The sequence below is a fragment of the Myxocyprinus asiaticus genome, chromosome 16 (assembly GCF_019703515.2).
Source record: "Myxocyprinus asiaticus isolate MX2 ecotype Aquarium Trade chromosome 16, UBuf_Myxa_2, whole genome shotgun sequence".
NCBI classification, from domain to species: Eukaryota; Metazoa; Chordata; class Actinopteri; order Cypriniformes; family Catostomidae; genus Myxocyprinus; species Myxocyprinus asiaticus.
In genome coordinates this window covers 16,331,681-16,356,897 of record NC_059359.1, presented here as the reverse complement: position 1 = coordinate 16,356,897, position 25,217 = coordinate 16,331,681, and the positions used below count along the sequence as shown (strand labels likewise).

Below are 25,217 nucleotides of genomic sequence, written 5' to 3'. Positions count from 1 at the left end.
AGGACCTTGGTTTCCAAATGAAATACAAAACTTGCTCTCATCTGAAAAGAGGACTTTGGACCACTAGGCAACAGTCCAGTTCTTCTTCTCCTTAGCCCAGGTAAGACGCCTCTGACGTTGTCTGTGGTTCAGGAGTGGCTTAACAAGAGGAATACGACAACTGTAGCCAAATTCCTTGACATGTCTGTGTGTGGTGGCTCTTGATGCCTTGACCCCAGCCTCAGTCCATTCCTTGTGAAGTTCACCCAAATTCTTGAATCGATTTTGCTTGACAATCCTCATAAGGCTGCGGTTCTCTCGGTTGGTTGTGCATCTTTTTCTTCCACACTTTTTCCTTCCACTCAACTTTCTGTTAACATGCTTGGATACAGCACTCTGTGAACAGCCAGCTTCTTTGGCAATGAATGTTTGTGGTTTACCCTCCTTGTGAAGGGTGTCAATGATTGTCTTCTGGACAACTGTCAGATCAGCAGTCTTCCCCATGATTGTGTAGCCTAGTGAACCAAACTGAGAGACCATTTTGAAGGCTCAGGAAACCTTTGCAGGTGTTTTGAGTTGATTAGCTGATTGGCATGTCACCATATTCTAATTTGTTGAGATAGTGAATTGGTGGGTTTTTGTTAAATGTGAGCCAAAATCATCACAATTAAAAGAACCAAAGACTTAAACTACTTCAGTCTGTGTGCATTGAATTTATTTAATACACGAGTTTCACAATTTGAGTTGAATTACTGAAATAAATGAACTTTTCCACGACATTCTAATTTATTGAGATGCACCTGTATACATATCGATAAAACGATCTCTCAAATTTTGGACACACCTAAATTCAAGTTCCCCTAACACACTGCAACATGAAGCCCTAAAAACCCAAGAGTTGAAGCCTAAAACCAGCCCCTTTGTCAGCTGGTTCTGAAACTCACAAACCCACTAACAACCTACAAACACCAGTTTCAGACCAGCACTGCTGAACAAAACCATATCAGTATAAACCTAATCAAAAAGAAAGCAAAAATTCATATTTGGACCATTGGGAAAATGAAAGCAAAAACCAAAGCAAATTAGAATGTTATCGGACCCTAAACAGAAAGTATAATCTGGCAGAATATCTCCACACTGTTTGAGATCCAAAACAGAGATGGATCCTCGCCAATACAGGCTCAGTGTTCACAGTCTGGCCATAGAAAAAGGCAGACACAGACAAACATGGCTTCCAAAGGAAGAATGAGTCTGTGCTCATTGTGGCACTGGTAAGGTTAAGACAGCGACACACTTTGTCCTTCACTGTGAGAGAGGTGAGAGAGAAATACTTCGACAAACTCTCCAACCACAGTTTTCCAGCTCAGCAGAAACAGATCAAATGCAGGTGTTACTGGAGGAGGACAATCATGTATCAGTTGCAGCTAAATTCCTTTTTTAAGTGTACACCCTAAGAAACCAATTACTACCTTAATGAACTTCATTCACAGTATTTTTTATTTTTTTTATGTTCATAATGTCTTGTTAAATGCTTATTTTATTTTATATTGTATAGTGTTTATTGTTATTATAGTTTTTTATTTTATTTTATTCATTACCTGGCACCTTATTTTAATTATATTTTTATTGTTATTTGTTACTGTTTTATTATTATGTTTTGTCTTGTAATTATCTGTTTTGTGTATTAATGCTTTGGCCGTATCGTATGTAAACACAATCATGCTAATAAAGTACATTAAAATTGAATTGAGAGAGAGAGAGAGAGAGAGAGAGAGAGAGAGAGAGGTTGTGTGAATGAACCAACTGCACCATCTGCTGGTCATAAATCACTGGACATCAATCATAAGCAAGTTTAGTAATTCCTGGTGTACCTTTATTGGTTCAGAAATTATACATTTCTGTGACAAATTTTGGAGGGCATTTGAACCATCCAGACCCTCGACCAACTTCACCAAGAGCCTGTCCAGTTTCTTTTTTTCAAGTCTTGAGATGATAACTAAAAAAGTAACTATTAACAAATAATGTAAAGAATAAAAAATGACAACAGAAACCCCTTTGAAAACCAAAGTAAACAAAACATAGGCATTTTCATATTTTCACTGTCAATAAATATGGACCATAGACTTTCTATCTGTACAGAGGCAATTTATCTAATCATTTCACTTTTATTATAAAAAAACATGACTTCAGTGCAATTTCCCTGCAAGGCTCTATGCCAAGCCTTCATCTCATGTCTTTTTCAACGCCAACGCCTGTCTCATTTACCCTGACGTACAAAGAAAATCCTAAAGTGTAATCACCTCCCGATTCTGCAAACACCAGCTCATTTGAATCACACACACAAAAAAATGTATTCATAAAAATAATTCACAGCCTTTCATCTTTGTTGACACTTCAAGCAGTAAATCTGGACAGAAAAAGGCACACATAACTATAAGTTGCGCAATACTGGACGAGAGACAAAATATTGGAATTACTCTTGATTTAAGTCTTCACCTTGGTCATTTAGAAATGTATTCATACCCATACTTAATGTTTTTTTTATGGCAAGTATTTTTGTACATATATATATTCAAATAGATATATTAAGATTGCAATGTCAATAAAGAAACAGGAGGGACAGATATAATTGATTTACATAAATATCGTTTTGTTTTGTTTTTCAAGAAAAAAAAGTGCATCATATTACAATCTTGAATATTGCAGAACAAACATTTACCAAGTTACCAAAAGTATTGAAAATTTTAATATAAAAAATAAGCGCATTACAAAACAAAAGAAAACAAATAGTAGTATTAGAAGTAGAAAGCATTTCACCATTGTGCACAAGAGGCTTTTAAGTGCTGTCTGGATCACCTTCGTGGCTCTGAGGAGCACTGCTAGATTGCGGTCCTGAACTTCCTTCTGAAGAAGATTCACGTCCCCTGAGTGGTGCCACTATAGGCTTTTCTGTCTCATGTAGCTGTCTAGTTTCATGTGAGGAACTTGCTCCTTCCCCTTGTGAAACCGTAAATATCCTCTCAGCTTCTTTATCGCTTTCTGCATCCTTTCTAGGTGTTTCGTGACCAAAGGTGCGACTCTTAGTGGCAGAGCTAGAGCCTCCATATTGCTTTCTGACTTTTGCAGTCTGTTGCTCCACTATACCCTTCCATAGAGGGGGAGGTTTGGCTAATGTTGAGCTTGTACTAGGACAAGACAAGTCAGACTGGCTAGTTCCTTCATCTTGGCTTTGCGTCCTGCTGTCCACCAGAGTTCTTTGCGGACTTGTTTCCGAGAGCGATATCCATGGGAAATCCCTCCTGGCGAGAGAGAAATGAGAGTCGTCTTTGGGAGAGGTGGGAGAGGTGGTAGAGGATGACTGTCGTTCCAGTTTGGGCCGAGATCTGGGTCTGAGCTGCACCATTTGTATGCCCCCTATAGGAATCATGTGATATAGCATGCGGGCTTGATCCTGGGAGTGTAAAGGAAGGTGGCTAAACATGCGGTCCACTGTTCGTGGTGTAAAAGGGGTGAGAGAGAAAGGCTCATTAGGGGAGAAGCGGAGGGATGAGGAAACCAGGCAAGGATCTGGGGGCATACGCTCCTGTGGAGTTTGTTGAGTATCAGGCTTGTCCTGTAGGGGGAGACATGGTATTGGACTAAAACTTGTAGGACCTAAGGCTTTGTGCAGGCAAGAAGCAAAAATCCGATTTTTTTGCATATCTGATATGTTTCGTTTTTTGTAGTCTGAACATCAAAAAATGACATGACAAAAAAAAAAAAAAAAATTTAAACAAAAGTTTACAAACCCCATCCTGACCACATTCAAAACCAAAATTGTGGTTTGAAATCTAATTAAATTATTTGTCTTAATGTTCAGATCAGATTTCAAGTAGTTTTTTGCCATATGAACATGTTGCAACATGTATGTCATGATATTGTCTATCTATATCTATATAAATTCTATCACATAACTTTCCTAATTTAACTAACTATATCATCTAACTTTCCTTATATAGCTAACTGTATCACCTAATTTTCCTCACATATTGATATATCGGGCTTGTAATTTTCCTCATATATTGATATATTGATCGGGATGTTATTTTATCGATATATGAAAATTTTCCACAATTTTAATTAGAAGCCTATTTTGCATGCTTTCCAACTCACTCAGTTGGCCTCTGTTTAATAATCTGGCCTAACAGCATTGGGAGACCACAAGAGGATGATATAACATTTACAAACCCCATCCTAATCTTTGTCCTTTGGTAATGATTTGGGTCAAATATAATGTAAAACTACGCAATTGCAAGTTGTATGCACGTTTTATAGCAACGGTTGTATATATACAATGCATACTGACAACACTGCCTGAACAAACTCATCAGATTTCATCACTTGCAAAGTGTGAACAGTCAGTCCTTAAGATTGTATTTGAAAACCAAATCAGATCTGTGTGCAGTCAGTATGAACAAAGCGTAAGTACTGATATAATGATACTGCCATTCGAGGCATAAAATGTAATGTGTCGGTGAAACCCACCTGTTGACCCTTTGTCGCTGGAGTGCAAGGCTCCCAAAAAAGCCCTGCAGGAGAGCTGTGTGGTCGATGTGGCTTACGGGGCGTAGGAGAAGTGAGAGCTCTGGTGCTCCTATACTGGGCAGGGGAAACAGGCCTCAGGGTTGAAAGTGGCCTGAGTGGGGAGAGGGCCCTGATGGGTGAAAGGCCCCTCTCTGGTGAGGGAGAGAGATGACGACTAGGTGAAGACAAGTCAAGCCTGGGAGACAGACTTCTTAAAGGTGAGCCCTCACTGCTCGGAGAGAAGGACCTTGGCGAAACATCCCAGCCCTTGCGAGAGAACGAAGCTCTCTTACTGCTTGGAGATGCAGCTTGTACAGGGCAAGGCCTGTGAGGTGAAGCGTATTCCTCTTTTGTTCTCGGATCACACGGGTCCATCTGTGAACCTTGCCCAATTTCAGATAGGTCATCTGTGGACTGCCGAGTGTCAGTGGAACAGGCTGAGGATGGTTCATCATTGGAGAAGTCCTGTTCTTCATCATCATCATCCTCTTCAGAGTCTTCAGGATCAGAGAAACGGTGCTCCTCCTGGTCTTCTGATTCACACACTCGCTCATCACTGCCCCCTATTCGACAAAAATGGATATGCATTCATCGTCTAACAAAGGAGCTAAAATTACAAACAAATTGATGCAAATCCAAACCAAAATCAACTGATATATTCTGCACATACATTATTCCCTTGGAAGGCTATATATAGCATTTAAATAAAGTGTTTGTGCTGTTTTAATTGGGCTGTGCTTCATTAATCAGCTACATTTAAAATCTAGTGAATGAAATGTGGCTGAATGAGATGTCCTTGGAGCTCTTAAGTGCTCTGAGGATGAGAAATGTAGAAACAGAGAAAGGGACAGAGATAGTGAGATAGACAATGAGAAAGGCAGTTCAGTTTTCAGTTCTGGCTATATATATATATATAAACACGATAAATGCAAGAAACCGAAGGTCACAGTCTTGTTTCTCTATACGTCAAACTATGTTCAATAGTCCCTTTCAACTTTTAAGCCTGAAAGCACACTGCATGGTAGACTAGATACTGTGTTGGCACCAATGAACAGACAAAAAAAAAAAAAAAACATAACTGCAAAAGATCTAGAACAGGTAGTTGGAGTGTTTTGTCCAAAGAGAAAGTGTTTTAAGGGTTTGTTATTAATAACAATGCATTTGAACCACTGAGCCACAAACTAAATACTTAAATTTGATATATGTAGTACCAAACTCTGTATGTGTAGCACAGCAAACCACACCCAAATTCAGAGATGCTTCAGTATGTACAAAATATTTACACATAAATATAGACATCATACGCATATTTATATTTTACAAAAGCAAATACAGGTACACATAAATTTCACCACTTCTCTGTGACCCTACCTGTTTCCTCAGTCTCCAGCTCATCCACAGATGATTCAGACACACCCATCTCCAGGCATTTCTTACCATGGGCCTTGGACTTCATGTGTTTGGTAAGGTTCCCTTTAAGGAAACAGATATATAGTTCATTCTCAAAGCTGGGCATACAGAAGAACATACAATGACACTATTTTGTGAATGGACTTACAGTGACTAAGCAACCGAAAGTCATTTATTATCAAAGAGTGTTGTGCATTTCTGGCAACATGTGTGATAGCGACCACAGGCAATGCAACAAAGTTCACTTTTATGCAAACTAGCAGTGACGCGAGGCGACATCCAATTAAGTGCTGTATGTATGAATGCCCCTTTAGGCTTATGATCCATAGAGAAACTAGCTGCAATAGTAAATGGGATGAGTTTGAAAGAGATATGTGATTACCTTTGGTTTTGAAGGCGAAGTTACAATGCTTACAGACGTAGGGACGCACATCTGTATGAGTGCGTATGTGCTTTTTTAGCATGCTTGGTTTCTTGCAGCGAATCCCACACTCCCCACACACGTATTTCCCTCTTCCCCTACCCCGCACGTAAACATACTCTTCATTTGACTTATACCTGCTCAGGTCGGAGAGAGACAGACAGGGAGAAAGACATACAAAGAGAGAGGGTAATAATCAAAACAGATAAATGATTTATAAGGTTTTTTACTTGCATGATTAATACTTACATACTTCATGCAAATATGCTTGAAATATACTACAGTATATAATGAAACATTTTGCAATAATAATAAAAAAAAGCTTGAATGTGGTTTTGTGGTTAAAAAACCAAACAGATGATACTTTTTGTTACAGGCTTATGAGGCACTGCAGTGAGTCCTGCAGACGAAGAGAATATCAATGTATAATTGTATTATTGACTGCTAGAGTATGAATCCTCATCTGTTTTATATGGCAGCTAAGCCTAATAGCAGCAGGGTGGGATGTGCTTGGGTAGACAGCATATGCATTTTGAAAGCTATTTCTAGACTTTCATAAAAAGTGTAAAACAGGATGGGGTGGGGAGTTTGGAAAAAAAAAAAAAAAAATGTCTTGCTAAACATCTGTTTCTAGGCAAAGAACCAAGTACACCACTCTGTAAGGCCGGTCCTTTATTTAGAACATTGCAAATGCAATCAGAATGACATCAAGTATTTTAATATACATTCATGTCAACTATTTAAAAAAGGTGTCAGCAGATAGAGGAATTTCATTAGTCCAACTCAAGTTTTGCGATAAAACAAATACATCAACAATTCTTTAATCATAAATATTAATAAAAAAAAACATCATTAGTTGAATAATTATGCCTATCTACAGTATACCCTGATATGTAGAATACATTTTTCCTCAATCGACAAGACATATTTCTCTAAACAAAGTTCAATACTGTCAAAACAGTTAACACAGCCATCAAAAAAACAGTGAGAAGTTTTGGAGACAGCATGGAGTATGTGCGCGAGAGAGAGAGGTAGAGAGAGAGAGGAAGAGAGAGAAAGAGAGAGAGAGAGAGCGCAAAGTAACTGATGTGATTAGGAAATGCGTGGGCGTGCGAGGCGGAAGAACCGTACGAGCGAAATAAAGGCAGCAAGAGACAAAGGAAGGATGGATAAAAATGAAGGCTGCGAGTTGTTGCCACAGTTTAAGCACTCAACCACATTGAGAGCCCTGCATAAGCAGATGAATCCAAAGCTTTTGATGTTTACAGGTCAGCTTGCTTATCTTTTCTAAATTTTATACATTTATCCATCTATCGGCTGTCTTTTGATTTTTCTCTTTTTAAACAAAAAATGGTATTCAAATTATGTATTACATGTGTGGGCCCAAAAAGAGTTACAATTAGTATCCCTAAAAAATTAACATCAAATCTCACTGCGATGATATGTGGAGCTAAAATTTCAATAGTTATTCCAGACAATTGAAGGTAAAATCATATTTTCATACTCTTCAACTACTCAATGCAATGTTGTTGGCACAACACTAATAAGCACTAGTCTTTCAAAAATAAATCTGCAGAGCTGTTGTTTTTAAGTTATCAGCTCTCTCTCTACACTCCATCCAAAATCATGCCTTTAAGCAGGTGTGAATTTTGCAGACAAAAGAACCAAGCTTGATAAAAAAGTCCCCAATGGTTTGGACCCTCACCTATACCACCATGTCTTTGTCACTCATATAGCAAATAGCAAACATCTTCTCACTTTGCATAGCAACTGTGCTCTACTTAGTACTTAAAAAAAAGCACTTTAGTGGCAGGGAAAATGATGCATAAAATGCTCTATAAGGACTCTTTAATGTGACTGCAAACTGTGATATAATATATATATATATATATATATATATATATATATATATATATATATATATATATATATATATATATATATACACACACACATACATGCACAGTACTGTGCAAAACTCTTAGGCACATAAAATGTTTCACAAAAGCATTTGTCTTAAGATGGTTATTTATATCTGCTACTTTAGTGTGTCAATAGGAAATATAAATGTTAGACTCCCAAACATTACTTTTGCAAATAGAAAAGATTAGAATAGAAGAACAGGGAGCCCTGCAACAGATGTCATGGCCCCCACAAAGTCCCCCACTGAACATCATGTCAGTCTGAGATTACATAAAGAGACAGAAGCAATTGAAACTAAATAGATAGAAGAACTGTGGTGAATTCTCCAAGAAGCTTGGAACATACTATCTGCCAACAACCAAGAAAAACTGTGTCCAGGTGTACCTAGGAGAATTGGTACTGTTTTAAAGGCAAAGGTGGTCACACTGAATATTGATTTAGCTTTTTTTATGTTTGCTGGAATCTGTATGACATTAAGTGATAAATGAAAACTATTTATGTCATTATTTTTGAAGACATCCTCACTATGCAACATTTTTCACAAGTTCCTAAAACTTTTGCACAGTACAGTATATAATAAAATACTATAGACTTATGCGTTGGACAGTACACTTATGTATACAGGTCATTCCTGTTATGCAGTACCTTTTCAGTTCTGTAACTTTTAAAAAATGTATACAAGACTTTCAGAATTAGGCTCTGATCAAGCTCAGGTGCTTAAACTTTTATAGATAACTAAAGGAAACCAATATGATTAGTTAAAAAATTAGTTAAATATTTTATCCAATGTATTAAGTAATATATGATGGAGACATGAAAATGTTTTACATAAATATAATGGCCCATACAGGGATGAGTAGCAGTTTACTGTTCTTTACTCACCCGCCCTCAAAAATGCAAACACGTGCCACCTCACTTGCCGCTGAGGTGGCGGGCGTGTCATCAGCAGTACTTTTATATTTTTCCCCTCTTTCAGTTGGTTGTTCATCCTTTACTTTGATGGGTGTGTTGGGTGGGGAGGCATGTACCTACACTCCAAAGAGAGGTTAATTCACCAACACTGCAGTACAACTACAAACATGACTTCTAAAAAAAAAAAACACATTTTAAAATGACATGGAAGATTTCAATATACATTTATGTTGGACTTATTTCCATAGGACAGAATTGGGGAAATTACAGTGATGTTTACCTCTGAGGTGCTGGCCTTCTTGCTCCCTGTAGAAACCAGTTTTTCAGTGTTTGGTGATGGTGCTGTAGCCATAGTGTATGTCTCAGCACTATGTTTCTGCTTGGAATGCAACAGAGACAGTAAAATCTTTGTGGACAAGCCAGGCAGATTGGGATTATGCATACTAACACTCCACGAGGAATAGACGGAGGTGTGTACATCTCTGTGTGTAGATGGGTTGGGCTTGGTGTAGTTCAGATAGCACCAGCTTACTGATGTTGTGGTATGTAAAGTGGGGTATGAGGGATCCATGGTCCTCTCTGGACTTGTTACCCTTGAAACACACCTGTGTCCCACCTCTTTCATTTCCTCCTGCTTTAAGGGCTCAGTTTTGGACTGTGTTAAATCCTGTCTGCTTAACTTGTCAGTTTCTATGACTTCTCTTGCATTTTTTTCCCTCCCCAATGTCTCCACTGTTAGCTTATTTTTACCCTGGTCCTCCTCCTGAGATTTATCATCACATTTGTTATCTTCATCTTCTTTGTCATCCTCTTCTTTTACCTCCTCCTCTTTAACCCGTTTTTGATGCCGCTGGGCCTCTAAACTGAGTTCTAGGCTACCTGCAGGTGACAGCATTCGCTTACTTCCACCAGCACCAAGCTGCCAACAGCTGTCATCAGATGAAGTTCCTGCTCCACGTTCCAGAGGCAGCGGCAAGGGAATATAGCTCTTGGAACTAGGGGAGGGCAGCCTGAGGTAAGATCTCTGAAGCCTGTCTTCCTCCAGCTTTCCCATGATGACCATAGCTGTGCAGCAGATTGGAAGTTGTGTTGTGGCTAAAATCTGGGAGATGGTTGTATACATGGCACTAGCATAGGTTGGAATGTGAGTCTGTAAGCGCACAGGCACTACAAGAGAGACCACTGGGGCAAGCTGTTCAAGACATGGAGCAATAATGGGAAGAGGATTGTGGGGAAGGACTAGATGCTGTTGTGAATGACCTGGACTATGTAAGGAGGAAGGTGTTGGCCTAGACTCCCTGAAAAGAGGCCCTGAGGGGACCTGAATAGTCAGACCACCTGGCATTGGAAAGCAAACAGTTTGAGTAACATCACTTGATTGTAGAGGTAATAAAGCAGAGAGTGGCTGAAGGGGTAGTGCTAGTCGTTCTACAAAATCAAGCGGTCTTGGATGCAGCTGTGGTGGCTCACTGTGAATAAAGGCTTGATGAAACATCTGGGTTGAAATGATACCAGATATTGCAGTAGTGACTGGGAAGAATCTAGTGAGCTGACTTGGGGAGCAAAAATTAGGGCTTGCTTGTTGTAGGGGAAAAAATGATGGTGGGAGAGAAAGAGGGGATTGGAAAAGCTGTAAGGTCTTTCCTATATGGTCAGAGCTAATCCTAGACATCCTGCCTCCCATTCTGTGCTCTCTGATTGTAGGCAGAGGACAACCAGGGTAGGACTGGCATACAGCTGAAATGCCAGGTTTGGCAAGTGGTGAAGCAGATGGCTCCTCCTGATCAGGTTCACCAAGGGTTGCATGCTTCACCAAGAGACATTTCCTCCTCTCCTTCCAAGTAGCAGAGGTGCGCTCTAGAGAGAGGCATCCATAGTCAAAAGATTTACTTCTTATTTCTTCAACATTTGCAGGGTGTGGAGGACTTGCAGGTGCCTGTTCAGAGGTGGAACGGCGCATCTCCTTGTGAGAATGATGGTGTTGATGGGGACTTGATGGAACAGTCAGCATGTGAGAACTTTGGGAGGTCCAGGTACCACTCTGCATCTCAGGGTCTGGCCTTCCTGATTCCTCAAAGGATGCAGAACGACTAGTGGCATGGGAAACATTGCTCTCTTGGCTCGGGCTGTGTGGCAAGGAGACTGACTCAAAGCCAGATTCTCCCGATGACTGGGTTGCCTCGGCCAAACGGAGACGCTTCTTCTTTGGTGGTAGCTTCTCTGCAGGGAGCTGAGCCAGACTTTGGCTGCGCTGAGGCCATTGGAATTCCTCCACCTTCTCAGGTTCTTTGGAGGTGCATGTGCTCGCTGGAGGTGAGACCATCTCAGTATCTGGCTCCTCTGTAACCAAGATTTCGGGCACTTGAATTTTGGGTTGACGGATTAACCTGGAAGTGGAGGTTGGTTTTGGTTCCTGTGATGGCTCTTGTTCCAGCTTGGTTTCCTGATTTGCCATAGAGATGCTTTCCTGTTTTTCAAAGGATCTGGTATGCTGGATAACAGAAATTTCTTTCCAGGGACCCCTCCTTTCTGTCTCACTTTGTGAAAGGACAGGTGTGCCCTGATTATCAGTGCTGCCTAGCGTTAATGGGAGCTGGGTGCTGAAGGAGACGGCTGTTGGGCCTGGACTGGGAGGGTCTTCCTCAAGACTTTCCTCTTTTTTTTTCCTCTTGCGCACAGCCATGGCCATGGCTTTAAACTTGTAGCTCATAATTTGTGGCTGCATCTCAGTGAAAGCACTGCCCTCCACACTCTGAGAACCCAGTGGAGTTTTATTCATACATGCAACTCTGTGTGCTGCATAAGTGTCCTGCTTCTTCAAGCGAGTCCCACACAGTTCACACTCATAAAGGTGAACTTCCTTTTCTTGCTTCTTTCTGGGATCTGACTCTTTTAATCTGGAAGAAGGGCCTGCATCCTCTATAATGATGTCCACTCCAGCTGGCACCTCAATAGCAGGTTGACGTCGTAACATTCGTTGGTGGGGGCCAATCCTCATTTCGGCTGCTATGACTTGCTGCTCATCAAAAGATTGACTGAGACGAAAGCTGCGTGAAGGTGAATCTGAAGTGTTAGCAGAGGATGGCACTGATTGACTTCTACAGAGAACAGCACTGGAGCATTGACTAGCCAATGTGTCTCTAGCAGCTAAGTATGAGTCTGGCAATTCACTTGCAAAACTACCAGGAATATGATAAACAGCAGAGCCACAAAAACCTGGGAGATCTCCCTTTGGTTCAAAAACACAGGGTTCTTTGGGTGAAGAGAACTTGACAGACTCAATGCTACTTCTTCTGGAGAGTGACGAACGTCTTGGTTTGACACTATCTATTTCACTTGTATCCACCACGGCTTCATTAATAGTAATTAGTTTGGTTATATGCTCAATGACTTGTGTCTTAGGGACAGTGAAAGGGACTGATTTTTCCTGTTGACCTGAAGAAGATAATTGCAGTTGTTGATGTGGAATCCTTTGCTGCTGTCCTAATCGTCCATACTTTCCTAGAATGATCTCAGCATAAGTTTTGGCACTGGCATTTGGTGGGCTCACTTGGGAAAGCTCTGCACTCCCAGAACGGGAAAAATAGCCAGATTCTGTGCTGCCCTTACTGCCAGGTCCCAATGAGGATCGTGTTTCATCTGAAGATGTACTGGGAGCTCGCTTTCTCTCACTTAGCCTCATTGCTAACCTCTGCTTGACTGCATGTGAATCCTCATTTTGGGGACCCTCCTCTGTAAATGACAATTCAACCTTACAACTTTTCTTCAGAGTTGGCCTGCCCTGTGAGGTAGATGGTTGGTGTTGCCCAGTCTCATCCTCAGAACCTGTACTCTCTCCTTCTGTAACTTCTTCTTGCTCATCTCCCAAGGTTCCGCCCTCAGGCCCACTAAAACTGGGTTCTTCGCGACTTGAGGCCATGCCTGCTTTTATTCGATGTGCATGGGATTTGCGGTGTTTGTACAGGTTGCTTTTGGTCTTGAAGGAGAAGCCACATGGGACACAAGGATAGGGTCTCTCTCCTGTGTGGGATCGGATGTGTTTTTGAAGGACACTGGGCTTTGCACAAGGACGGCCACAGTAAGTGCACACATATTTCCCTGGTTTTGGGGGTTTGCGTTCTTTCCTACAAGGGGGGCCTTCCTGTACTTCCAGATTGGGCAGAGATTGAGTTTGCTGAACGTTATGAACTTGGGGAGATGGATTGCTTGGGGCAGAACAGTTGTCTCTTGAAGGACCAGATATATCTGAAAGCTGCCAAGATGCCACACTCGCCTGTGACTGTTGCTGCTGCTTCTGCCTTTGGAGCATTTCGGAGCGTTTTGGCTGCCTGTGTTGAAGTCGGCCAAGTGATCCATCAACAGATTGCAAGGTAACTTGTTGCTGTAACTGAGGCAGCTGTGCCCCTAACAAAGTCTCTGACAATGGCTGCTGTTGCCCACCAGACCGTTTCCCATCAGCCGACCAGCTTTCCTCTGCCTCCATAGAATGTGGGGAGGAGGCCTCACAGATGCAATGGGAATGCTTCTGTGAGCACCAATCCGATTAACATCACTGCATCAATACTTCTCGGATAGGTAATAGTCTTTACTTGCACTTTAGGGGGATAATTGCATTGTGCCATAATTAATGTCCAGATACATATGATGTCTAAACTGAAAAAGGCATAATTAAACGGTGTCTGTGTACAGCCGCCATATACGTGAGTGTTGGCTGTGTGCTGAGTGTCTCCTCTCCTGTTTACAAATGGCTTTCTTGGAATTCATCATTGTGTGCCTTTTGGGCTGATGCCTGGCTATGGGGCTCGACAAAGAACGTCTCAAGATGCTTCTGTGGTACTTGCTCTGCTCACATATGAATCATTTTTCAAGTCCTACTTGTCTCCTGTCACTGGGCCTGCAGAGACACAGAAACAGAAAAGAAAAGTGTTCAGGTGTTATGATTTATGAGCAGTGTTGGACAAGCTACTCAAAGTAAATATTTCAATGTTAAAAACACAAAATGCATACTAACCTAGAAAACAACAAAACTCAGACAATACTCTGAGATTTTATAAATTCTGGGTCCTGATAGCCTGGACATAGCAGAACATGATAACTCAAAAGTGATACAAGCTAGTGTAGATTCAATGGTTTTAAAATTAACATAAGTGTAAATAAACAGGAAATTGCTTCTTTTCACCTTTTGTTGACCTACAGTTTTCTCTTTCCAGGCTGTTCCATGCACACTACATGAGACTGGACACTAAACTTTAGCTGTTTAAAACCTGCCTATAGAGAAAAAAAAAAAAAAAAGATTTTTGTCTAGTTTGCCTACATGTAACTTACATAAAAGAGACCAAGTCAAGACATTTGGAGAGCTGGGGGCCACCCCTTTAGATGAATTCCAAGCATCCAAAACAAACACTGTGGGTAAAAGTTACTATATTCCTAAAATATCACATTTACAGTACTTGAACATGGCAAACCACAGTCTGACAAAACATTTATGCCTTCAATATATTAACATGGGTGTTCAGTAATGTGCAAGTGCAATGATCGTCATCCACCAGAGGGAGTTGAACAAGCAAATTAAGCCACATTTGAGTCATGTTGAGATCCTAAGCTCAAACTGCAGCACTTCTAGTTTATTTTGAATGTGCTGTGGTTTCTCCATGAGTAAAGGAAAAGAACAAGTTGAAAGGGAGATTTCTCAGAGATTCTAGAGAACAATTCAGTGTTCCAAGTACCGGATTTAACTGGCCTCATGTCATACTAGGCATAGTGTAATTTGTACGTGCATGCAGTGGTTTTCTGCTATTTATAATTTTCAGTTAGGTATCTTCATCTTTTCCCTTATGTTCATGAAAACTACAGCAACTGAGGTTTCATTACTTGGTGTTCACTAAGGGAAAAGCAGTAAGAAAAAAAAAAAAAAAGCCAGTCCTTTCCTCTTGAAATAACTTGGCAGATTCTTGACTGAGTTTGCTTTCCTAAACAACTGCTGCAGGCTGAGTGATGCACACCAATTTAATGAGCTTTCTCAGAGCAGAGGTAGGCTTTAGTTACAGAGTGGTTCTTATCAACCACAAGCAATTATTGAGGATAAACAACACTAAGACCTTCATCATTATTCATGACATAGGTATATATTTGCCTACTTCAGATGATAGAATTGAACCACAAATTTATAATGAATGTCTTTGATTTGCAGAGGGTCATTACAGTGTATGGTGCATGCTGTGTAATATAGAATTAAACTGTGCCTGATCGTTGGAATTTCCATGCAGACTGATACTAACAGATATAAACTAGGAAAGTCATTTATAAAGGGGTGGAGGGGCAAGAGACTCGAGGCAAGAGACATTGTTGTTATCACTCTGTAATGGATTTCTGTTCACATGTCCAAGATCAGTGCGAGACAGCTTAATGATCTCTGACACGATATTGATGTGGCTCTTAAACAGGGCGATTAAGAGTATTTCGGATGGGGAGAGTGCTATGTGAATTATTCATGGTTGTCTATGTGCAAAGCACTGGACTGGGAGACCTGCTATTAAGACATTTTCAAACAGGCATTCAACAAAACAAAACAAACAAAAAAACAGCACAAATAATGACAGACTGAACCTGAACTCACATCTCTCACTACAGCGTGGGACAAACGTGTCAGAGCCAATGCATTAACCACAAGGGCATGGTTCTGATCAGTCTGAGGCTTGTACATTTATATTTAATACACAATTTATTAGGATCTGCAGGTTTATGCTTAAATGCTTTAAATTAGTTTTGCAGATAAATATAAATTGTGCCCATGTATGATTTTCTTCACAAATGTTTAATTTAAAAAGTTGGGCCAGATAGTTAAGGAAAAGCAGCCAACAAGTCCCCTGCATAACTGGGAAGTTCAGTACTATCTCAAAAGCATCCCAGGTGGCATGAAGTATTTCGAGAGAATACCCAGAGAGTGTTGACCTGTAATCTAGGCAAAGGGTGTCTACTTTGAAGACGCTAATACAGTATAGTAAGATAGCTTTGATTTGTTTAAGTTTTGGACACTACATAATCCATATGTGTTATTTTACAGTCTTGACTATTATTCAAAAATGTGAAAAATAGTAATAATAAAAATTTCCACATTTTTGACTAATACAGTATACTTGATGCAATCACCACATACTCACAACACCAATATGTGTCTAAATATGTATAAGTCTAAATATGTGTGTAATAGGGAATTCTAGAGATTATGATAATAACAGTGGCAATAGGGGAGGAGAACAAGACTGAGGAGACAAGAAGAGGGAGAGATGAGGGAGTGTTAGGGTCGGAGGTTTGACTTTGGTCACTTAGTCAGCAGAAAACATTAAATGATGCCAGCACCTTGAAGAATGGACAGCACACTAATTTTGCACTACTCCTCTCTTTCTGTCTGGCTTATGTAATATCAAAAACAGAGAGACTCGGGGAGAACAAAGCCAGTTAGAGGACAAGTGAAGGACCAACTCAAGTTTCAAGGAGAATGGGATAATGCAAGGCACTCTCTTTTAAACATATGGATGGAGAGGCAGTATCATAAAGCTCAGATTGACATGCAGACCCTGATGCATTGACATTAAATGCTTTTTGAAACTGTGGGTTACGGCCTCTTTTAACCCTGGGTTAACCTACAATTCACACCTGTAATTTTGAAAGGGGGTTAGCACCATTTTAACACTTTACATTTTGGTATGCTTACCCCAAATTGCAGTGCCAAAGATATACAGTTCATTTCAAGATAACCCAGGTTTATGTTAAAGGGATACAGTAGTTCACCCAAAAATTAAAACAATTTCTGTCATCATTTACCTAGAAATGGGCACAAGTATTCGGAAGTGACAGCAATGATCGATGATGAAAACTATGACTGATAATTATCATGCGTGACGTGATTTTTCACAGATCTTGAAATTCGGTTAACTATACACAAATGTGTCAAAGTGGGGCCTTATTTTTAGTTTTGAGATTGATTATGTCATGATTTTACGGTGGTACCTTGCAGCCTGAATTATTATAGCAACAAGCTCCAACACAAGGCACTGCGTCTTTCTGTGCGGGGCAGAGAATCCTCTCAACACTCTGGAGAAGGGCACACACACCAGGCAAGTTCTTCCTTTCAAACAGCTAGACAAAGCACAGAAGAATGGAACAGAACAAAGGGTCTTCAAAACTATTTTCAACTTAACATAGCATATTAAAAATGCGATGGTTATTGCATCTCCACTCAAGGCAACCTCGGTTTGCAAATACATGGTTCAGCCAGCCATGATGTAAAGTGGTGCGCACAAATAATTACGGTAACCTGAAGGCAGAGCAGAGTTGGCCAGCGAGTCTTAACATAATGACAAAATAGGAGGTTTTATATTTTGATTATGCCATTTTTTGTACTTTTTTGTTACAGACTACATTACAACAGTCTATGATAATGAATGTGAGACACTGGAACAACAATGAGATGCAATGCAGTAGCCAAAGATGTTTGTCTGACATACACTATATTGCCAAAAGTATTCGCTCATCTACCTTTAGATGCATATGAATTTAAGTGACATCCCATTCTTAATCCATAGGGTTTAATATGACGTCGGCCCACCCTTTGCAGCTATAACAGCTTCAACTCTTCTGGGAAGGCTTTCCACAAGATTTAGGAGTGTGTTTATGGGAAGTTTTGACCATTCTTCCAGAAGCGCATTTGTGAGGTAAGACACTGATGTTGGACGAGAAGACCTGGCTCGCAGTCTTCGCTCTAATTCATCCCAAAGGTGCTCTATCGGGTTGAGGTCAGGACTCTGTGCAGGCCAGTCAAGTTCTTCCACACCAAACTCGCTCATCCATGTCTTTATGGACCTTGCTTTGTGCACTGGTGCGCAGTCATGTTGGAACAGGAAGGGGCCATCCCCAAAATGTTCCCACAAAGTTGGGAGCATGGAATTGTCCAAAATCTCTTGGTATGCTGAAGCATTCAGAGTTCCTTTCACTGGAACTAAGGGGCCAAGCCCAGCTCCTGAAAAACAACCCCACACCATAATCCCCCCTCCACCAAACTTCACAGTTGGCACAATGCAGTCAGACAAGTACCGTTCTCCTGGCAACCGCCAAACCCAGACTCGTCCATCAGATTGCCAGTTGGAGAAGCATGATTCGTCACTCCAGAGAACGTGTCTCCAGTGCTCTAGAGTCCAGTGGCGGCGTGCTTTACACCACTGCATCCAACGCTTTGCATTGCACTTGGTGATATATGGCTTGGATGCAGCTGCTCGGCCATGGAAACCCATTCCATGAAGCTCTCTACACACTGTTCTTGAGCTAATCTGAAGGCCACATGAACTTTGGAGGTCTGTAGTGATTGACTCTGCAGAATGTTGGCGACCTCTGCGCACTATGCGCCTCAGCATCTGCTGACCCCGCTCTGTCATTTTACGTGACCTACCACTTCGTGGCTGAGTTGCTGTCATTCCCAATCGCTTCCACTTTGTTATAATACCACTGACAGTTGACTGTGGAATATTTAGTAGCGAGGAAATTTCACGACTGGACTTGTTGCACAGGTGCCATCCTATCACAGTACCATGCTGGAATTCACTGAGCTCCTGAGAGCAGCCCATTCTTTCACAAATGTTTGTAGAAGCAGTCTGCATGCCTAGGTGCTTCATTTTATACACCTGTGGCCATGGAAGTGATTGGAACACCTGAATTCAATTATTTGGATGGGTGAGCGAACACTTTTGGCAATATAGTGTATGTACACAGCCTCACTCTCCATTCACTTTCATTGCATGTAAAAAGGATGCAATAAAATTAAATGTTGACTGAGGGTAACATTCTGCCCTATATCTCCTTTTGTGTTTCACGGAAGAAAGTCATGCATGTTAAGGAACAACATGAGAGGGAGTAACTGATGTTTATTTATTTTATTTTTTTTTAGAGAACTATCCCTTCAACACAGGGTTAAAAATGACACAAAGTTAACAATGTCAAGTGTAAAAAGCTCAATATGGTCATTTAGGTTTGGTTTCACTTTCAAGATTTGCTGGCATTGTAATCTGATCTTAATCCAATACTGAACCAGGAGACTGCCCTTTAAATGTAGAGTATTTTGCATATCATACAAAAAAAATTGCAAAATTATATGAAATCATACATTTAAAAGCTATCCAGACATTTCTCAGAATTTATAACTAAAGCTTCTAGACAGCAGTGAAATGTTTTTTATTTTGTTTGTTTTTTAGCTTTCCCATGTAGAAATCTCACATTTCCCTCTACCTCTCACTGTCCTTGTGACAACATGCTGCATCTGAAAACATAATGTCACCTTGATTGACATATGTTAATTGCCCCTCTTAGAATGATATACATATCTTCCCACTGGATGTGGCTGGCTCTTGTTTCTAATAGTTTCCAGGTGAGCCGACCCGGATGGTGTGGAACATGGGTTCTGCTGCAGAATCAATAGAAGGTTTTTGAGAGTGGATTCATGGACTCTAGAAGCGACATGCCAGCTTGTCAGGACTGTAATAAATAAGGAAACCATTGTGATTCAAGGAGCTCATTTTGTCTAATGCTCGTAGTATAATTGCGGGCAGTACTAACAAAATTACTGACCACATTGATGACAGTATGCTGTCTTTTGAAGGGATAGTTCAACCAATATTGTTGTTCCAAACTCATGACTTTCAATCTTGCGTGAAACACAAAAAGAGAAGTTAGGCAGAATGACAGCCTCAGTCACCATTCACTTTCATTGTATGGACAAAATATGCAATGAAAGGGAATGGTGACTGAGATTAACATACTGCCTAACATCTTTTTTGTTCCACATAACAAAGAAAGTCATATGGGGTTGGAACAATATAAGGGTGAGAATATGATGATATACTTTAATTTTCTAAGATGATAGTCCAATTTCACTGTATATCAAATACTATTCAATGTCTTTAGCATGTCAGCTGAAAGTCCATTTAAACTGTGAGAATGTTTTTTTAAATGTAAGGACAATGATGGATAAACACTTGATAATAGTTAGTGCCTCTCTTTCCAGTTTGTACTCCTGGCAGCCTGGCTCCAGTTCCCATGGAGACAGGCCCACAGCTAGCCACGGCAGATGGAGGGAGAGCTGGAGGTCTAAATTTGTCCCCCACCATCCTCTCTGAGTGTAGTGGCACGCCCGCAAGAGGAAGTAGATAAACAGGCTGACCTCCACACGCCAGTGGCAGCATCTCATGACCTCAAGTGTCCCCTTGCTGGGACATCAACATGTTCATCAAAGACATACAGGAGGAGGTGGTGCAACTGGCCCACGCTGCCAGCAGGCCCCTTCTGAATGTCACACCGCAGGAGTCAGAGGCACACCTCACCACCCTGCCTGTATTGGCACGAACATCAACACTCAGTAAAGATCATGAGGGGAGAGATATCACGACCCCTTTAAACCATGCTGCTTACCGTCCCGGTCCAACACAGGAAACAACCTCGTTTCACTGGAATAATCACTGGTCACTTGTTCAACTACGAGCCAAAAAGCAACCCACAAAATTTAGCATCAATCAGTATGGTTGTTTTTTTTTAAATTACCAAAGGTGGCATACAGCCAAAATTATGCAAATAAACAGTGTCCCCAAAAAAGTATTTTGACACTTAAGTCACAATGAAATATGTATGAATTTCACTGCATTATTTTAAAAAAGATACATTTTTGCAATTACTTATAACCAGGCCCCAAGGTCATTTAAGTGGATGTATGAAGTCAGTCAACATTACTGTAGTAAAACCATGGTTAATTTTTGTAAGGTAAGGAGTAGGGGTTGGTGCAGGATATCTGTGGGACTCTAAATAAACACAATAAACACACTGCAGTGATGCCCCTATACTGTATGTGAACATTTAATTAGGGGTGCAAATAGCATCTATCATTATTTGCACTTAGTGCAAATAGCCTCTCCCAATTTGTTTTTATCCACTGACAAGGCAGTTGATAGATTTGGGGGGGATGTAACACTTCTGTTAATCAACCAAGTGGACATGGTTATCGGACAATGCGCCGATCTTAAAATATCATCCAAATAATTGCCCTGGTCTATATATCTGTCTATCTCTTTACATAACTCTTGTAAACAAAAGCTTAAAGCTGCACTACATTTTTGTTAAAAAAATATGTGTTCAAAACAATGTCCTTGCCTTACCCCGATTCACTACGGTACAGTAAGTCTACAAAGATGATTTTGAGCTGTCTGGTCAGATTTGGTGCAAAATCGCAGGCTAATGTCATTCTTCCTTGCATCTTTACGTCATGTCTATAAACACAGAAAAGAAGGTCTGGCTGTCGCATGTTCCGGCTGGGGAAACTATGCTGTTCTGTCAGTCGCACAGTTCAGGACAACATCGCAGCAGTCTGGATGGATGTTTATTTGTTAGCAGTTTGGTGAAGTTGTTTACTTGCTATAATGCCTGGATATGTTGTCTGGCAGGGTTGCTGAAGCTTCTATTTTATCATATTATGCTTCAATGAAACAAACATTACTCATGTGTATATTGATTGCGATGTATTTACGTTTTACAGTGAAGTTACTACATGTTTACAAATGTTATTGACTTCTGGGTATTTTATAAAATTGTTGTAGTTTTAAGATTCCCTAAGTGTGTGTTTGTGCTCCTGTTTTCTCATTTATTTTACCCCACTTACATAAATGCACAAGTTTTCCATTTCCATTGTCCTGTTGGCAGATAGTCTGTTTAAAAGTCTGTTTAAAGCCACTATAAGTACAAGATTCTACAAGGTAGTTATGTATAATCATCTCAAGTTGTTTATTGCATTTATGCATTTGGCAGATGCTTTTATCCAAAGCAACTTACAGTGCATTCAAGGTATACATTTTATCTGTGTGTGTGTGTGTGTGTTACCTGGGAATCAAATCCATGATCTTGGCATTGTTAGTGCCATGCTCTACCAGTTGAGCTACAGGAAAGTCTTCAATAGGACTTGTATCAGCCATATCAAGAATTCCACCTCTTAAATTGATAAGTGTAGTACAATACAAACAATAATTGTTGATAAAACACTTGAATAATCATATTAAAATATACTAAACTGGTGGTGGTTGAGGAGAGTCCTCTGTTCTCTATGTAAAAGCGCTTTGAGTGTAGTGTCATAAAAGTGCTATAAGTTTAAAATTAATTCATTAATTCAAAATATATAAATGCGAGTGTTGTTTATCTTCAAATAAATAATATTTTGGTTATAAATGTTAAATTAAAACAACTCGCGTAAAGTGTTCTTCCGCAAGTTGCTTGCAATTTAACATTTTGTGCAGCTTAAGCTACAGTCAGAAGTATATTTACAGAGAGATAAACACGAATATCAGATGAATATTATTTGCTTTTAAAAATGTATGTAAACCAGTCAGCCAACACAATTTATGAATAGTTAAAAGTATAAATTACACCTTGTGACTGTTCAGAACAAAGACCTCACACGGATGTCCACAAGCCACACCCTGCTGCATGCATATCGGCTCTCTGAACTTTGTGCTTGTGCACTGTGACTGAATTGCCACAAAAAGTGCTCCCTCTAAATCTGAACAAACTTTGTGTAACTCAGTTCAAAAGCAACACTGAATTTGAATAAAAGAGAAAGAAAAACAAAAAAACAGTAAGAACGATAACAGGACCAAAAGCACTAAACTGTCCTGAAAAGAAAAGTAAAACCTACAGACCTGTCACTTTAAATGTAAAAAAAAAAAAAAAAAAAAATGTCTTCTTCTATGTCCACTTGCGATGTTAATCAAGTTTTTGCCTCATAACACTATGTAACACAATTTTTGTGTTACAAATGTTGTTTTTTTCTGACTTTATGTGAACGAAAAGACACAAATTCACCCATTTTCTCATTGGAAATAGGTACATTTCACAATATCACTGTCCTGGTCACAAAAGCAATGTTTGTGGGGAATAATAGCCATTTTCTATACTTTTGAGGCATAAGCAATTGGGAAATAACACTTACTACCCAGGAAAAAATAATAATAAATAAATTGTTACACAGTGTAATTTAGTGTGCCATAGCCATTTTACACCCTCTCCGTGACCCTTAAATTTGATCCTGTTTCACGTATGAAATGAGTGCAGGTCGGATCAAATTTAGTTTTAACTGCTCCAGTCTTCAACAGCATCCTCTTTGCAAAGCATGCGTTACATTGTGGTAGGATTACATAATCTACAGTAAAATTCACCAGAAATGCACCACAGACTGTTAAAATGAGACTGAAATGATCAGGAAACTTGTTAAGTGCAAGGTTTGACAAACTTAACCACATTTTCCTGCTTATATTACCTCACCGTGACTGTGCGGGCCACGGTTCTAAACACTGAATAGGCAATTGCTGGGTTTCAAACTATTTTATGCAAATTTTAAATTGTGATGGAAACAGTTTATTCACAAAACGATAACATGTTTTGACCATTTGAGCATGTGTTCTGGGTCAACCCTTGGCTGGTCATTAAAGTGGGCCCTCACAATCCACCAGAACAGTTCTGAGTGCGGGTGCTCCCAGGTATACGTATGGGCTCAGCAGCTATTACACTCATTCTGCGGCATCTCCTGGCAGCATTTAACAAAACAATGTACAATTGTTCCAATAATAAAAAATTAACTCTCCCCAAAGCAAGGAGGTCATTCAGCTGCTCCATCATGACAAGGTGAGCTCCCTTAAGATAATGTGCATTACGTAGTGGATGGAAAGGCACAATGATCCGCATTTTGTTCAGTCACATTTTTAGAAATGTGCTTTAAAAATGTGAAACATCTGGATGGAAACCCAGCTATGGTTGATGTGAAAATGTGGGCAGGTCATATGTTAATGTTTCAGATTTCTGATGCCAGAATTTCAGAGGATTTCAGAACAACCTATTTTTGCAACTTGGTTTTAATAAATGATTTAGACTTGTTGGGAAGTTTTAAGTTTAGAAAGTCTATATTACAATGAAATCATCTTAAAAGATCAAGGAAAATGTGATTCCTCATGATATGACCCATTAATGCAGGGATGGAGAGCTATAAAACTATAAAAACTGAACAGACAGAGGCTGATTTTAAGTGTCAGGGATGGAAAAAGACCATATAAAAGGCCATATAAACTTGGGGCTACACTCATCTTGGGCTAATATCCCCATGTATCTCAAGCTTAACTGCTTAGAACAGAGAAAGACAACTCGTAAAGCACCACAAACCTTCAGATGCTGGCAGACAGACTTGTGAAGGCAGGGTAGTTCAACAGTCTTTGTGTTTGCTTGGATTAAGAAGCACAAGAGCAAATCAGGTCAACAGTTCTTTGGTTTCAGCAGCCCAAGGTGCTTGTTTCGGAGCAGGTATGCATATCGCAGACAAAAAAGAAAGCAACCTAATGCTGGATCTGTTTTTTCTGTCTCCTATTATTTACAATGGAAAATGAATGCTCTCACAGTTTTAGACTTGACAGAGCTTATAATACTTGAACAGTGACAAATACCCTGGAGTTCAAAAGTCTGAGTCCACTTGTGAAAATGCTTCTTTGTGCATTTTAATAATTTATTAGTTATTTTCATTACAAATTAGAATATCAACATAACAATTTGAGTGAGAATTTGGTTTGTTTAAATGACAGCATGCACTCGAGCTGAAATGGACAATACAAGTTTGTGCAAAACCTGATGATCTGTTATCCCAGCATGGTTTGGAATGTTCTGAAAGAGCATCTTTTGTGCTTTGATGGACGAAAGAAAATCTGACCTTTCATACACAGGAATTAACATGGTTAGTATCATTATTTGATAAGTTCCCTTGTGCACAATGCTGATATTTCATATTCATTTTATGTCATCATTATGTCTCTTTGTTTTAAATTGATCAAAACCTTAAAACTTTGTTCATTTCAAGGTTAAAAATAGATTTTGAATTCCAGATTTTCAGTTTTGACACAGACTTCTGACCCCCACTCTACCTTCTTCAAATGTGGCCCACTAC

At 39.9% G+C, this 25,217-nt stretch overlaps 1 protein-coding gene across 6 annotated transcripts in view; it reads right to left on the bottom strand.

Annotated features, from left to right (window-relative positions):
- Positions 1–1,826: 1,826 nt before the first annotated feature.
- Positions 1,827–25,217, bottom strand: part of LOC127453601 (transcription factor HIVEP3-like) — a 120,916-nt gene continuing 97,525 nt past the window's right edge. For 4 of the 6 annotated variants that reach the window (XM_051720081.1, XM_051720080.1, XM_051720076.1 and 1 more), the window contains 6 exons: positions 9,489–14,102; positions 9,179–9,324; positions 6,335–6,510; positions 5,914–6,015; positions 4,504–5,105; positions 1,827–3,592 (listed from right to left, as the gene is read on the bottom strand). In XM_051720081.1, coding sequence (XP_051576041.1) covers positions 2,816–3,592; positions 4,504–5,105; positions 5,914–6,015; positions 6,335–6,510; positions 9,179–9,324; positions 9,489–13,691 — 6,006 coding nt within the window. In that variant the 5' untranslated portion in view covers positions 13,692–14,102 and the 3' untranslated portion in view covers positions 1,827–2,815. Of the gene's footprint in view, positions 3,593–4,503; positions 5,106–5,913; positions 6,016–6,334; positions 6,511–9,178; positions 9,325–9,488; positions 14,103–14,219; positions 14,247–14,387; positions 14,477–25,217 lie in introns of all 6 variants that reach the window. The other 2 variants (XM_051720078.1, XM_051720077.1) reach the window with 2 other exon arrangements.